Below are 15,585 nucleotides of genomic sequence, written 5' to 3'. Positions count from 1 at the left end.
CGGGCGAGTGACGACGGCCCCCGAACAAAGCTACCATTGGGTGTAGAAGAAGACACGCCCTCTCTGACGGCGCGCAGGGGCGGGGCGACTTAAAGCCACATTTCGCAGAGACACGCGCACGCCGGATGAGCGGAGCACACGGCGCCACGCCGGCTGTTAGCAGAGCACGAGTGGACGAGCGCTCACGACGTTTAACCGTCAATGTAGCGATTTCAGGAGTTGGTTCACGTGCCGAACAACAGATAACACTGGGTAACTGACTGTTGATGACAGTTAAACTCGAAAAGTGAAAACACGGAGACTCAGCCGCTGGCTAAATGCCGCTAAGTAGCCCTGGAGTGCACGGGCTTTTATTTTAGGATTTTTTGTTTTATCTCCACATTCAGTGCAGTTTACTAACTGTCCCCTAGTGAGTATTACAGCTTACTGTGTGTGTGTGTGTGTGTGTGTGTGTGTGTGTGTGTGTGTGTGTGTGTGTGTGTGTGTGTGTGTGTGTGTGTGTGTGTGTGTGTGTGTGTGTGTGTGTGTATGTGTGTGTGTGTGTGTGTGTTGCATAGAAGGGGTGACGATGCGTTGCATCAACTTGTTCGCTGTCTAACACACGCCGCACGTGTGCTTCCCTTGCCTGCGACGCTGACCGGGGACACATGTGGACTCTGTGCCTGCAGGTTCCACTCGCAGTCATGGCAGGCAAGGGTCGAGGAGTCGCTGCCTTCTCCTTCAACATCGACGCCCTGGGCATCGGCAGGGGCAGCATGCCAGAGTCCAGGGTGGGGCCCAACCCGCTGTTTCCAGTAAGTCTCTTTCTGTGTGTGTCTCTCTCTCTGACTCTCTCTCACACACACACACACACACACACACACACACACACGTGACACCCCATTGACATAATTCTCTTTTAAGAAGGGCCTAAAAATCTTTCTTTTTAAACAAGCATTCCCCTAAATTTTGTTATTTTTCTTCTACTGATGTTTTTCCTTTTTAAACTTTTTTTTAAAAATATTTCTCTTATCTTGTTTTTACACTGTAGCACTTTGAGATGGTTTTTAGCAATGAAAAGTGCTCAATAAATGAAATGTATTAATATTATTATTATAATAATGCATTCCTTAGCCCCTAACCCTAACCCACGCCCTAACCTTAACCCAATTCTAACCCTAACCCTAAAACCAAGTCTTAACCCTCAAACAGACCAGCGACGTTGTGAGGACCGACCAAAATGTCCTCACAACGTCGAAATGTCCTCACGATGATGGTGTAGAGCCACTATTGGTGCTCTCAACTATAGAAAGACATGCACACACACAAGCACACACACTGCAGTATGTTCAATTCACCTCAGTGTTAAGAGAATTTCCGAGTCTCGAATTCAAACTTTTAACTGTGTTGGTGTTCGTTGGCGATTACTGAAATTCGCATCAATATAAACCAAATGTACGAGGTATGAGATCTGTGTTTTTTGTATTTGCATGAAAACATTTAGATGAAAAGGACCATTTGTCATGGTTATATCAGCACCAGAGTAAAACGGGTGTGCCCTGTTAAGTGCCCCTTCTGTAGGTGCAGCCCTCTGCCAGAGCAACCAATTGCTCTCAGATGCTGCTACGTTGCATGATGCAGCCAAAGGACAAAAATGACCATTTGGCCCCTATTGACTCTTCTTCCTCCTCCTCCTCATACTCTCAGTGCATTGTGTAATCATCCTCTTGCATTACAGTGCCCTTCAGTGACACTGCATGTCAATTTGATTATATTTTGCACACAGGCTCAGCGACCAATCACGACAATTGTGATTTAGTGGTATGTATCCACTAACAAATTTGCAGGTAATCTGATTACCAACAAGGTAGTTGACATGCTTGTGGCCTTTGAGGCCCCCTCAATATTGCCCCTGTTGAGTTTTGTGTTATTTTATGTAAGAGGCCTCGTTCCCCTTCCCGTTTTTATATATATATATATATATATATATATTTCAAATTTAGGAATTTTGCAACCTTTTGTGCTCGACTCGTTGCCCCGTTGACACCAAACCAATTCAAACTTTTGTATTTAATCAGTTGTCCAATATCTTCAGGCAGTTATTTCTTCTGTATTCCCAAGGGCTTTGCACCATTACTCGGCAGGCTGGAATCCAACTCAGACTGCGTTTTAAGTGACCATTTATCATTGCATTCAATATGTGTTTAGGATCAGTTTGGTACAATGTTGTACTACCACTGGACAGGGTTTTACTGTCAACAAAAGATACAATTGGACTTAAATACAAATGTTTCAATATGCTTCCAAAACTGCTCCATGGTGCTGATCAAAGGTGCTGATTAAAAGGAATTTATTGCTATAATCTGCCTTCCAATATCTCTCCTCCTCCAGAACACAGACTTTAAACCAGTTCCGCTGAAAGCCGGTGAGGATGAGGACTACATGTTGGCCTTGAAACAGGAGATGAGGGGAACCATGCAGCGGCTGCCACACAATATCAAGCCTCACTACAATAAATCAGGTGAGGAGAGTAGTGCATTTGAAACCTGACATCTAATGGAAACACTATGGTAAGGAAATTGACTGACGTGAGCGGAGATAATGCAGCACTTAGGAGCTGAGGCGTTTAATTATGGTTATATCTGGGAAAAGGAAGAGAAAGGTAGACTTATGTCAGAAATATAGTTACAGGTGCTGTCCCATCTGACTGTTTTGATATGATTTCTGTGGTCTGGCCTTAGGAGCCTTTCAGATTTCCCATTGTCAGTGAGGTTAATACGTCCACAAGTAGTGACTTTTTTTTATTTCATCAGAATGTCTTGTCCTCGTTTATTTTCTCATACGCGTTATTTAGATCTTCACAATTTGGTCACAGTAAATGTCTGAGAAGTTGTTACGATTATATCTATAAGGGATGGGAATAAAACTATTTCTCACAGAACTTTTCTTATAATTTTTATGGTCAGCACCGTTCAAACAAGCAAAAAACTAATTGAACTGTAAACTGTTGATGAAATAATAATAGATTAACATATACAAATATGATGCCGGAATGTCGTTCAAGGCTTAGTAAATATGCAAATAGACATTTATTTGGTATTTTTACTATAATTTATCAGATCGGATTTTACTTCTTTTTCTTCCGATAGCCGACCCAGTCATTTTGGCCAATATTCCCCCGATACCGATATGGAATATTGGATCGGGACATCCCAAATATCTATAACAATAACTCATTTTGTTTGCAACTGCCATGCGATTCTATATTCAAAATATATCAAATGTGATTTATCACTGTGGCTAAGGGTGTGATGTGGGGGTGAACTGGGACTGGTTTGGGTGAACTCTCTCTGGTTTATATGAAACAGAAGTGGAGAGATACACGGAGCGATACCTGAAGCAAAGGCAGATAGAGGATGAAGAATGGACTCCAGGTACTTGCATTTAACAATGTAATGGGATGAGAGCAAACTGAAAAAAGGGAAAATAAAGTGAACACTTGTCTCGATATTTTAGACTGGAACCTTTTCCCAAAGGAATTGATGCCCCAAAAGAAAAGACCTCGTGTAAAAGCAGACACAAAGAAGAAAACGGTGAAGATTTCCCACAAAGACACAGAGGAGATGCTGAGTAAATTGGACGTAAGCTTCTTCTCACTCGTTTGTACTTTGTTCAACTACTTCACATTATATCAACTGTTAATTTGTCTTGATTTGATTTAGCGAGAACCCATTTGTGAAGGAGTCATGTTGCAGTATATATCAACACAGGATGCATATGTAATTAACTATGGATGTATTACAATAATCATTTAATCCTTAATATTTCAGGAACTGGCAAAAAAAGATGATGGGAACCCTGAGAAATCTGATGACGAGACAGAAAAGAAAACAGAGGGGAAGGAGAATGAAGAGGAAGACGTTGAAGAGGAAGAATATGATGAAGAGGATATTGAAGAGGTGAGACTTACAATTTTATATCCAACATCTCAAATGTTGTCAAATGCAAATTGAATGTGCTCGTTCAAAGATTCTGGGCTGACTTTTTGTTTCTCTCTAGGAAAATGACTACATAGACAACTATTTTGACAATGGCGAAGATTTTGAGGCAGGCAGTGATGAAAATATGGATGGCGAAGCAACATACTGAGACAGCTTGACTCAACCATGAAAACCAAGCAAGTGTTAACTGTTTAAGTAAACAATCATTGTGATCTTTTCTATTGGTTAAATAATGTAGATAATTTGAAAATACTTTTCAGCAGAGTGATAGTTTTCGTTTGTTTTGCGTGGTTTTGAGTGGCAGGTTTTCCTTAATGACTTATGTAAATGAGAAATGCCAAACTATGTACACTCTGGCAATAATTTATTCAAAATAGATTTATTTATTTTCCAGCCTGTAGCACTTTTCCACAGGTTGAAAGGCACATACTGTCAACAACAACACAAAATGCTTTGTCATAAAATATGAACACAGATGAAATAAAAGGGCTATATAATAAAGGCTTAAATTTCACGTGGTCAATCACGATCGAATCGAGTCAATGAATCATCGTTGGAATACTGTGCATTTCCCATTTTCCTCACCATGCTCTTGAATTATTTGTTTAAAGGGGGAAAACCCCTGAAATAAACAAGACATTCCTCCAGTCAAAGAAAAATTCAAACAAATTTCATGGAATTTTAGTAACATATTCAAACTGGAAACTCCCGGGAACTTCCAATACTGATAGTGTAAGTCAAAATGAATGCTCAATAGTCATGAAATAAATTAATGTGTTTTAAACACAACGGCAGAAAAGTATACTTTTCCAAACAGTGTTGAAAAAAACGATTTCATGGCAAAAAATAAAGTCGGAACAAACAGGGCAAGTTTGAGATTAATTCCGTAGATTTGCTGCGAGACAAAATCCACAAGTATTGATCGTCTAAGGGTGTGGCTACTGATCCATCACTGAAGAAGCTGGTTAACTGAAAATGCAGCAGCCAAGATGATAACAAAAACATCACAAGTTTTTCTGGCTTTGCTGATGACAGTATTATTTGAAACTTAAGTTCCAAAAAGTCTGACCTTTTGTATAAAATCTCTGTCAAAAGCGACATCTGGCAGAGACAGCCGAACCCGTCTTCAGCCCATAGACGCACCTTGTTGAAAAGCATATATATCTCTAAGTGGTCAGACACATGGAATGATTGTGGTCTTTACTCATATCTAGTCTCTCAACCCTATAAAAGTGACTGTCCAAGTCAGGCAGATTGCATTGCTGTGTTAAGTCAATAAAAACTATTAAAAATGGGAACACGTACCCAGTTTTATCATGTCTCTTAGCTAGCAACAAAATTGTTTATAAAGTTATAATCCTTTGCTATGTTTTCTCACGCCCTCCGTGTCCGGCGCCTCCTGGTTTGTCCACATCCAGTTCTTGGAGATCTCCATTGACCACATTTCCAGCATGATGTCCAGGCCCAGCCCCTGCATGGCTTCTCATGTCTCCTCCAGCGGGAAGGTCCAAATTATTGCCGTGGACATTTCCATGAGGCACGTGGCCGTTAGCTTGGGTAGGAATGCCATGATGGCTGACATCAGCTTTCACAAGAACCTCATAGTACAGCAGATAAAACACGGGCGTGACGATACCAACAAACAGCATGATGGCCACAGCCGTCCACCATCTCATGCCCCAGTCGGCCCCATAATAAGGGTCCTTTCTCTGTGCTGGTTTATACTCTACTTCTGCTAGCAGCGGCTGCTGCTGCAGCGTTAAGGAGGAGACGACCTCATTCAGGCTGTTCCGAGACGGGCCTGTGGATTTCACCAGCCGCTCAATGTCCTTGTCCTTCTCCAGGAGGAATCCCTCCACGCTGTCGGTGGAGGAAGAAGAGTCTGTGGAGGACTCTGAAGGGAGGGAGGTAATGGGTGTGATCTGAGGCAGTCGCCTGGCACCCGAGGGCGAGGCAGATTTAAGAGGACCGGTGGTGTGAGTCTCGGTAAGGACGCTGAAGCGCTTCACGGGAATTTTAACTGACCGCAGCGCAAAGAAGTCCTGTTCTGTCAGGAGGTTGTTGGCACGCTTAATATCAGCCACCTAAGGAACAGAAGAAATATGAATCTGGTTATATGTTTACAGAGAGAAAAATGCTTTTTCCTATGAATATTTTGGATTTGACAGCCTTGAACACGATAAAACAATGGCCAATTATTATCAACATTCTATAGACATGTAAATAACAATTCAACAAACTATATAAAGGAAAAATCTGCCTTTAAAAAAAGGAAATCCACCCATTAAAGTGTTTGAGTATGCTACACATTGCATAAATAAATTTGTTAAAATTTCAATGCTATCTACCAGTTACAAACAAAACCAAAAAAGCATGTTATTAGGACGTTGATAAATCAAGTTTGAGCTCTCAAACTCAAGTCAATCAACTACCCCGGATATATACCATGGATATGTTTATGCCACAATCTCAGCCATTAGCTGATTCATTTTAAATTCTAATGTCAGTTAACAGCCACTAATATATTGTTAAAATTAGTTTCTCTGATCAACAAGGGAGTAATTTTACATGTTAGACACTGCAGCGATTCATTGTTCTATTTTATACTCCATATATATTCTTCTATATTACCAAATGCATACTTTAAAATGACCTAGAAATTCATCTGCACTGAATACAGAAGTAGCAACTGTTGTTACTGGATGATAGGAGAGAATTCTAATCGTCTGAATGTTTTGTGAATGCGTCTGACTCTGACAATCTCCTGCTGCGTTCTGAATATGTGAACAGCAAAATTGGGAAAATGTCCGGACCCAATTTTTCCATGTCTGAAAGCAGCTTACGTGTATTATAGCCTGTCAGCAGAAAAATGGTGGTCTATTTCACCATGAAAATGAAAGGAGGGGTTGAGGGAGCGCTCAAACAGGAAGGAGTGAGAGAGTTAAGGCAGACACTCGTGGATCGAGGTGCAGACGTACTGAGCAATGGTACTGCAGGGAAAAGCTGTTCAGAGTGTCACCCTCCTGGATATCTCTGGTCAGGTAGATAATATCGTCCATCCTCTCTCTGGAGGTGCTCCTCCGAAGCCTCTCTCTGCCACGAGGCCGCAGCTCGTAGTTCTCGCCATCCTCCTCCGACAGGTCGTTCTCCGAGCCGTTGTTTCCAAACAGATAGGTGTGACCGCCATTGGCAGGCTGCACCACGGTGGCCGACTGGAATCCATAGTGCTGGCTTCTACTGGTCATTTTCTCCCCCCCTCCACTGTATTGGGAGAAGCAGAGATGGACTTTAGTACCAAATCCTGAACTTGCACTGCGTGTTCTAAAAAGATACCAGCAAGGTTTGTTGTACCCAGAGGGGAAACAACTAAACAGATACCAGCAAGGTTTGTTGTACCCAGAGGGAAAAAACTAAACAAAGATCCAGTGAGTCAGGACACATGGCCGGAGATCATGACTAGATATGACTAGTGGAAACGTGACACATGCAAGGCACACGAGCGAACCTGTTTTACTGCACCTTGACAGCTGTTCATCTAATCTTGTACTGTACGTGGTGGAAGACATCGTTGTCAGTGTGGGGGAAAGATTACAGATTACATCTTACATATGTCTGCAAGGGAAGCTCACATTCTACACCACACGTGTATGAAGGGGTCCAATGTAACCGTTGTTAATCCACACAAAAGGCAAAGTCCTCCGCAGCCTGTGATTAACGTGTCTCCTCGGCAGCACAGTAAACTCACACCAACTTCACGTCTCCGCTCGTCGCCGGTGTGGTGCCAGAAAGTGATTTCATCTGGATCAAAGTCTTCGGTTTCTTGTAACCAAATGATCACAATTGTGGCCGAAGTGTTTGCCGTTTAGTCATCAGGAAATATGATCCTATTGTTTTTAAGGTTAGCTTGTCAACTATAACAACACTTTAATTGATAGATTGATTGAAATGTTTATTTCGAATAAGTAAACAATTAACATTATATATCGTAATGTATAAAATACAGAAATCATTGTTTTTTTATCCTTATGACTGCATTATTTTAACCTGCTCTGTCATAACCGCTACAGTTTCCCACCTGTTGAAATACCTTTAAATGGCCCATGACACAACCCATGAAACACAGTGTATTACCTGCCAACGAGGACGCAACTCAGTTTCTGGCGGACGATCACTTTTTGGCACCACGGCGGCACTACACTCAAATCGTGGAGATGTCAAGGTCGGCTACGTAGCGGCTCCGCTGTCCACTGACGATCGGCGGCTCACGTACGTTCACGTCGCATCAGATAACGTTACGGATCGATTCTCCTATCGCACGACCGCCCTGAGCAAAGCTCGGCACACTTCTCTCGAAGGGGTTTCGACTGGGCTCCGAGTGCTCTGACCAACCAACGCAAGACACCGAGAGCCAGATTAGCGTACCTCGCAATCCGACGCGTTGGCACAGCAACACGTCGTCGTCCTCCTCCTCCTCCTCCTCCTCCTCTTCTTCTTCTTTATTAAACACACCTGTTTGTCATTAGGTAATGACGCCTGTGGCGGTTGCACGCGCAGTTAGCTGCTATTTGTCTGAGCAAACAACTGGAAAAACATACCAATGCTACGCCGCAGTCTGTCTCGCCACACACACACACACACACACACACACACACTGAGGTCCGACCGGTGTCCCTCTAAAGCCACCGGGCCGGCGCCTCTGAAGCGGGGTTGGCTCTTTGTGTGGACAGCGGAGTGTGATGCACGATTCGGCCACGGAGCAAACCGACGGGGCCGCGTCCGAAACGGACAGCTGGACGCTAGCTAGCATCTGCTAACTAGCGTCCAGCTGTGATTGTGCGGCTAGCGGGGTTTGCGCAGTTTCCATCGGGACAGTGGTCACGGTTGAAGAAAACGCTACGTTCGATGGGGTCGTCGCTCGCGATTGTCTTTACCTGAGAAGAAGGGGAAGAAGAAAAGAAAAAAAAAGCGAACGCCGATCGATCAGTTGTCCCGATTAATATCCATCCTACTCGACGCGGATTAGCTTCGCCTTGCAGTCGGTTTGTCGCCTACCTGCTAGCTACTGTTGAGCTGCTGCCGCCGCCGCTCACGCCACGTCAACAGAATACTGACGTGATGACGTTATCGGCGGTGACCCCGCTCCGAACCCCTCACTGTTCACTGTTCACCACAAGGTGGCGCTAAAGGGTTAGTTCCAAACGAATGAAGTCCCTTCTTCTTCTGTGTAGGCTTTTATACAAGTTGAGGTCTGGTTATTTCCAAATTCAGACTTGAGTATTCACGTCTGCATTCGCTATTGCTCACAGTTTACCTCTAAGTAGCTTTTAAATGTAGAAGCGTGGACGCGTGTAGAAGCTAGCTCCAGTCACTTGACTCCTTTCAAATATAGAATACATTCTCATTAAGTCTGCTCTTCATCATGTACAATTAGGTAAATCAACACGTGGACAAAAATGTCTGCTCCAATAAAACTGCCCGTCGATTGTAAAAAAATGAGGTGAGATTTTTCAAGGTAGCGAGCTACAAATGTGCGGCAAAGTTGATGTGGAGTGACAACAGCGGCGAGAAGAGAGAGAGAGAGAGAGAGGACTGTTCCGCCTCGGCCCGCTGGGTGGCGCTGTCCGCCGCCACACTGCGCGCCCGCGGGAGACAAATGGGATTAAAACATCTCGTCTCATTAGGCATCGACCCGGAGACGAGCTGGAGTGAACGGAGGAGCTGCAAACTAATCTTCTACTGCCAGTGTGTGTGTGTGTGTGTGTGTGTGTGTGTACAGTATGCGCAGGTCTCACATGGCTGCAGGAGCCCGGAGCTGCGTGTAGAGAGAGGAGGAGGAGGAGGAGGGAGGGAGGAGGAGAAGGTCCTGAAGAGACCGGGGAACCGCTCCGGCTCTGTTCAAGTCCTCCCGGCGTCTGCGCCGTTCAGGTTCCATGCGCGCCTTCATCCCACCGGGAACCCAACGCCTCCGGGGGAACAACAGATTACAGTAGTTTTTTTTTGTTTGTTTGTTTTTTTTACATCAACAAAAGCAGCATTTGGCTGCAGCTTGAGAAGAGGAGGAGCTGAGGACCCAGGGAGCGCTCATCGATGGTGACCTCGGCGAGACGGACACTGTAGCAGTTCGTACTGGACAGGGGCCAAGCAAGGTGTCAGGTAAGATGCGACGGTTTCATTCTCCTTGTATCGAACACGTTCGTTTGTCATCGTGAACAGGTTCCAACAGTGAGGGTGTGTGTGTGTGTGGGTGTGTGTGTGTGTGGTGATCAGCAAAAAACTTTTATTGAGTTAATGTCGCACAAAGACGAGAATGCCGCTTCTTGACACTTACACCATACAAACGTCCTAGATTCATACGATTCTTTTCTCCCAGTGGTCGAGTCAGTATTGATGGGTGACTTGCATGCGGGCGCTTTCGCCAGTGGTAGATTAATAGCGCAGATAATAAAGGAAACAAACGAGTGGCGATGCAACTCATCAATTACACCCGACAGCTCCAGCAGACATATTGTATAACACTATAAGAAAACGATTAAAAGTGGCTGGCCACCGCTAATTTCTTTTTGCGCCGTGCCAACCCCCCCCCCCCCCGAAGCAGCTAATAAAAATTTGAAAAGCCTAAATATTGATTCAGCGCAATCAGTAAATGAATGGCCGGGTAGCCCATTGAGGACGGAGACAAACGCTTCCATGGTTACGTTCAGGATCTCCAGTGTGATCAGTCCGCTTTGTGTGCGTTTTTTTTCTCTCGCCCGCTGAAATACAACAACAATTCCGAGGGGGAGCCGCCACACATGGCGCACTGCATGGGGACCCCTCGCGCACAGGCTCCGCCGACTAATCTATAGGCTTACTCAGGCCATAAGTAACCTTGGCACACTCTGCGTTGCGCACATGTGCTGATACTGTTAAATAAACGAGTGGTGCCTGCCGCGAGCCCCATTGTGCTGCCGCGCCGCTGCGTATTTTACGCAGTTGTCCAGGCTCCATGATTTGCACCAGTTGATGTGTGGTTGGGTTCGCCTGAATATCCTATCGTATCTCCACTTGATTTGACGTGATGTCATCTCGCTGCGTCCTTTGGCAAATCTCTTTTGTTGCCTCCTCTGTGCTGCCTCAGAGTTAAATCCTTTTTTTTTCCTCGCTGGGGAGGAAGGGAGGGAGCTGCTCCTGTATCCATTCAGCGCTTACACCTGCTCCCCCTCAGCGCCAGCCTTCACTGTTTTACTGTTTGTGAAATGTATCTTCTTTTTTTTTATAAACGGGTACACTCAGTTGAAGAAGTACAGTCTCCCCTCTTTGTTTGCAAAAAAAAAAAAAAAAAAGGTAGCAAAAACTTGATATTCAAACGGTCATGATTGTATTTCCTTGAACCTTCAATCTAAATGTTCATCATCAAGTAAGGACATGTCATAGTCAGTCTGGTTTGGTAGATTTGGGTCCTCTATAGGATCCCCACTTGCTCGGAGCCCAGACCCTTTGTTTGTCTGTGTTTATGTCATTGCCTGGCAGGGGTCAGCCCCCAGTCCCCTGTGTGAGGGTCTGAATGTGATTCACTGGGCGGAAACTGTTTTACTGCCTGCCCCTCTCCCCTTCTGCGCCCCCCCCCCCCCCCCCCCCCCCCCCCCCCCCAATGGCTGCCCAGTACAAAAGGGGACATAGTGCCATAAACAGAGGCTGTTCATCGATGAAAGGTGCTGAAGTGTTGTACATTGCGAACAGGGCGAGATTGATGTTTGCTTGGGATGAGGGGACTTGCATTCTCCCGGTGTGGGGATAGAGGGAAATGGCAGATGCGGGCACAGCTCTCCACCAACTTCACCGCCCTGCAACAGGCCGAGCCCGCACTGTAGAGCACTGTGGAGAGTGACAGATGTCTTTATCAGTGCGGAAGGAAGGATTTTTGTAAAACTGAAATGGAAGTTGTCATGACTTGACAGCTGCGCTGCACAGATATTCATGATCCTTTTGGTGATCTACTGAAGTTCCATATCAGACATATCTGTGGTAGTTATAATGAAACATCATTTGGTTGTACATGTGTAGCAAACCAAGCACAGAATGTTGTACTTATGTCCTGCAAGACACTGGAAGAGAAAAGCAGCAGACCTACCTATTATACACCACTTATTAGTTATGGTCTGGTTTTCATTTCCACACCTTGAGAGGACAAAATGTTATGCGTACATTCCCACTTCTCTCTCAAATTACAATTTTCCCTCAGAAGGACCATGCAGTAGAACAATTCATAATTCTTTGGTGCAAGACAGTGCAGATGTACCTGCCTCTTTGGTACAACACTGGGAGCTGACTGAACTCACTGAAAGCATATTTGAATTTATGAACCATAGGTGATAGCATTTTTTTTTAAACATCAAAAGAAATTCCCAGGACATTTTCCAGATCAATAGATTCTTAGCCATACATTTGTTCATGCACAGATGAGATACAGAGAGTTTCCCTTCAAATACACTACACAATTACTGGGGGGGGGGGAGAAGCATGAGGCGAAAGGGGTCACAGCAAAAATGTGGTCCTGAGTTTTCTGCGCTTTTTGGATTCAAGCTGTTTATGATGGCTGTTCCTTTAAACTGCTCTCTACTACACATGCTGACCAGATTAGATTCATTTTCTACGATTCTGAGATAATCATTCTATAAACAGAGGTCAGTTTGAAGCATCTCACTCATGGCTTTTTTTGCGTCATTTCAGTGTTTTGCTCCTCGATTATGTAATATTTGTCCAATGTGGGCAAAGAAGGCACTGCTGTGGGCAGACAGTATAATCAAAGCTCTCAACTCCACGAGGAAGTTTCAAGGAAGAAAATACATAGGATGACGAACAATACATAAGATAAAGCATTCTGTATCACTCATGGAACATTCACTATCTCCCCAGTGACAACTAATACAGCACCTATGCTAGTTTATGCATGTCATCCTGTTGTTTCACTTGACCGGGACGATCATGTCCGATGCCACTATGTCTGCAAGGCCTGGAAAAGTGGATTTGAGATTTGGTGGATGGACAAATTCAAAGTTTTCTTGTAATTTCCAAAGTTTGTTTTCAAAAAAACATTTGACAGTTCATGCTTACGCACAGCAGACGATATCATGTTTTAGTAGTTGTTGTCTTTGGAGCAGAGCGACAGGAAAGTGGTTGGCCGTCGGCAGTGGCCAACAATCCTGAGGTCATTTTAGTGGGCCTGACCAACCGCATATTGTTCCCGGTGAGAGGAGTCTAGTACGGACGCTACAGTGTGCCCTCGGCCACGACCTCGCTGTCAACTCTCATGATCGCACATTCTAACATACACACGCGTACATGTACACACACTTGTTGTAATAGCTCACGCTCTGTAGAGGTAACGAGGAGCCCTCCTACATCTGCCCAGCAACTCCCCAGGAGTAGTAAACTTGAACTCTGACCTCATGTGATGTAAGAAGAGCCGGCGGCCTCGCATAGGTCAGACTCAGAGACTTTCCTACCAGCTGATCCGTACCAGTTAGTCAATTATTGTCAATAAAAAAATACACAGTCCCAAAAAATTATAGAAATTAAATTAATTCTATCATAACTGCATTTAAATCCTGTTCAACTAAAGCAGCTATCTTTCATTTCAACCTGCAGACTGCATGGAAAAATGAGTAACATCCTTTTCTCGGATATCAGATTATAGAGAAAAGTGAGAGAACATCTGAGAAGGCTGCTTCTTCTGGTTCCTATTAGCTTGGCTAGACTCTGTAACAAATTTAATTAAGTTTTAAGGACCGTTTGAAGCGCGTATTCTTTAAAAAAAAAAAATCTTTGAATGACTTACAATCCCCATGCGATAAACCTGCTCCACAGCCTAATTTGATAAGTGAACACGCTCTGTGGTTGTTTTTCACAGATCCTGTTCTTTAAATGCACAGACCCCTACACGGGTCCTTCTGTCTGGCCGTAAATCCGCAGGAGTTCTACCCCGTGCGTGCCTGGATGTTTTTGACAGAGCCAAGTGTGGAGCACGTCCAATGGCACCCCCTGCTTCCTGTCTTAATTTAGACGGGTTGAGTGGGTCACGCTGGAAGGACATCACGGCTATCCATCCCTATACCGCTTCCGTCTTTGTTAGTATATTCCCTTTGCCTCTCACTTTAGTTCTTTGTGTGTGTGTGTGTGTTAGAGAGAGAGAATGAGATGGGAGAGAGTGTCAGGGTCACTATTTCAAACATAAACCTGGTGATGTAGGTCACCCCCCCCGTGCCCCCCTCCCTGTACTGCCCCGTCGTTTACACCGGCCCAGCTTTCTTTCTTTCTTTTCTTGTCTTTCTCTGTTTATCGCTCACTCCCCTCATTGTACCGTAGTTGGTCATGGCAGAGGAATTCCTCAAGTAGGTGGGGGTGGTTGATCCGAGCATGGCTGAGATGTGGCGTGGTGTGTTTATTGTTGCAAAAAAAAGATGTATTCATCCACTTTCTCTCCATGCCTCTCATTATAGCCTCTAGCTTTGTGAGTAAAACATCTAAAGAGATTAGGTTCACTTCATAGCCTGCATCTTTGTGCGGAGCTCTTCAGAAGTTTGAAATGTCAACTAAGAGAAGATACCCCTGAGTTTGATTAGTGTATGTTTGTTTAAAGAGGATGACAGGACCCACACACACACGTACACTTACTATGTGTACAAATGCCCCACTTCACATTCACAGTTGTGTAAATGACTGGGTTTGAATCGGTGAAACAACAAACTTGATGCTCCATGGAAGCAATGAGCGGCAGGGTTTGAAATAATTTTTGTTATTTTCTCGACGAAAACCAGAATCCGTTGACCACACTTGTTGAGGGATTTGCTTCCTCCTCAATCCTGCCATCTGGCCCGTGGTTTTCCAGCACTGCAAAGGCCTGAAAGAGAGACTCTCCCACACCTACTGTACCGAGGATGTGTGCACCATGCACGTCCCTGTTTAGGAGTGATGGAGTAGAACTAGGAGAAAAGGAGGGAGTCTGAATAGGATGGTTTGGTTTCTGTAGGAGAGGAGGCTGGCGAGCCAAAAAGTGGGAGAGGCAAAAGAATAAAGAACTGTGGCAATGTTAGAAATGCACAAAAAAAAAAAAACACAAAAAGGAGCATGAGTGAACAAAAGCCTGCTCCTTAAAATTGTGTGCTAGTCAGTGAATTGTAAAGTCCCGCTTGGTCTCCAATGAAAATACACCCCCATTTTGTGTTGCCTCTCTGTTTTGGGAACTCTTTTGAAATGCAATTAGCATTTCATCCAGGCCCAACCAGTAACATGCAATGAAGTAATACCCTTTTCTAATTTGGCCCTTTGGTCTGTGCGGCTGTGGAGAGCACAACCTTGTTTAATCCCCTGAAAGTTCCTTTCTGCCTGCCTCCGTCACCGTGTGTCATACAAGCTAATCAGTCAGCCAATGCTCAAACTGGAAAACGCTCTAAATTGCTCACGCACTGGTTCCTACTCAATTGGAACCACTTTCCTATTTTCTATTTCCCTCCTCGCCTCTATTTCTGAAGCAGAAGGGGGGAGAAAAGCTCTTGTTTTGTAGTTAGGGATGCAAGATGCCATTGGCTCTAGTTAAGAGCAGCCGACCACGGCCGTGTGGACAATA

The 15,585-nt window shown here is 44.5% G+C and overlaps 3 protein-coding genes across 9 annotated transcripts in view; 2 read left to right on the top strand and 1 right to left on the bottom strand.

The window, feature by feature from the left end:
- Window positions 1-83: 83 nt before the first annotated feature.
- Window positions 84-4,494, top strand: polr3g (polymerase (RNA) III (DNA directed) polypeptide G). Of its 4 annotated transcripts, none has more exons than XM_035638959.2 (7): window positions 84-252; window positions 669-794; window positions 2,371-2,500; window positions 3,348-3,413; window positions 3,496-3,620; window positions 3,810-3,938; window positions 4,039-4,494. In XM_035638959.2, the coding sequence occupies exons 2-7, from the start codon at window positions 684-686 to the stop codon at window positions 4,126-4,128; spliced, it is 651 nt and encodes a 216-aa protein (XP_035494852.1). In that variant the 5' UTR covers window positions 84-252; window positions 669-683; the 3' UTR covers window positions 4,129-4,494. The 4 variants fall into 4 exon arrangements, with proteins under 4 accessions (XP_035494852.1, XP_035494849.1, XP_035494848.1 ...); XM_035638956.2 differs by having other exon boundaries at window positions 561-794; XM_035638955.2 differs by having other exon boundaries at window positions 558-794.
- On the bottom strand, window positions 4,328-9,176 carry lysmd3 (LysM, putative peptidoglycan-binding, domain containing 3). 4 transcript variants are annotated; one of them, XM_035638951.2, is made up of 4 exons: window positions 8,912-9,063; window positions 8,403-8,513; window positions 6,959-7,241; window positions 4,328-6,064 (listed from the first exon to the last, which is right to left on the bottom strand). In XM_035638951.2, the coding sequence occupies exons 3-4, from the start codon at window positions 7,223-7,225 to the stop codon at window positions 5,345-5,347; spliced, it is 987 nt and encodes a 328-aa protein (XP_035494844.1). In that variant the 5' UTR covers window positions 7,226-7,241; window positions 8,403-8,513; window positions 8,912-9,063; the 3' UTR covers window positions 4,328-5,344. The 4 variants fall into 4 exon arrangements, with proteins under 4 accessions (XP_035494844.1, XP_035494846.1, XP_035494843.1 ...); XM_035638953.2 differs by lacking the exon at window positions 8,403-8,513 and having other exon boundaries at window positions 9,033-9,176; XM_035638950.2 differs by lacking the exon at window positions 8,403-8,513.
- Window positions 9,177-9,819: 643 nt separating this feature from the next.
- The window catches only part of adgrv1 (adhesion G protein-coupled receptor V1), a 103,421-nt gene continuing 97,655 nt past the window's right edge, over window positions 9,820-15,585 (top strand). The window contains exon 1 of the mRNA XM_047328956.1: window positions 9,820-10,133. The gene's annotated coding sequence lies outside the window, so the exon portion shown is untranslated. The remainder of the gene's footprint in view (window positions 10,134-15,585) is intronic.

This window comes from Scophthalmus maximus, chromosome 19, assembly GCF_022379125.1.
Source record: "Scophthalmus maximus strain ysfricsl-2021 chromosome 19, ASM2237912v1, whole genome shotgun sequence".
Taxonomy (NCBI): Eukaryota; Metazoa; Chordata; class Actinopteri; order Pleuronectiformes; family Scophthalmidae; genus Scophthalmus; species Scophthalmus maximus.
The sequence above is the reverse complement of the archived record's forward strand: the minus strand, read 5'-3'. Positions and strand labels throughout refer to the sequence as shown.

Excerpts from the sequence above, each read along its gene's own strand:
- lysmd3 (XM_035638953.2), bottom strand. The coding sequence starts at position 7,225 with ATGACCAGTAGAAGCCAGCACTATGGATTCCAGTCGGCCACCGTGGTG. Across the intron at positions 6,065-6,958 it reads CCCTGCAGTACCATTGCTCA|GTGGCTGATATTAAGCGTGC; the intron begins GTACGTCTGCAC and ends TCTGTTCCTTAG.
- polr3g (XM_035638956.2), top strand. The coding sequence starts at position 648 with ATGTGGACTCTGTGCCTGCAGGTTCCACTCGCAGTCATGGCAGGCAAG. Across the intron at positions 795-2,370 it reads GGCCCAACCCGCTGTTTCCA|AACACAGACTTTAAACCAGT; the intron begins GTAAGTCTCTTT and ends CTCCTCCTCCAG. Across the intron at positions 3,939-4,038 it reads ATGAAGAGGATATTGAAGAG|GAAAATGACTACATAGACAA; the intron begins GTGAGACTTACA and ends GTTTCTCTCTAG.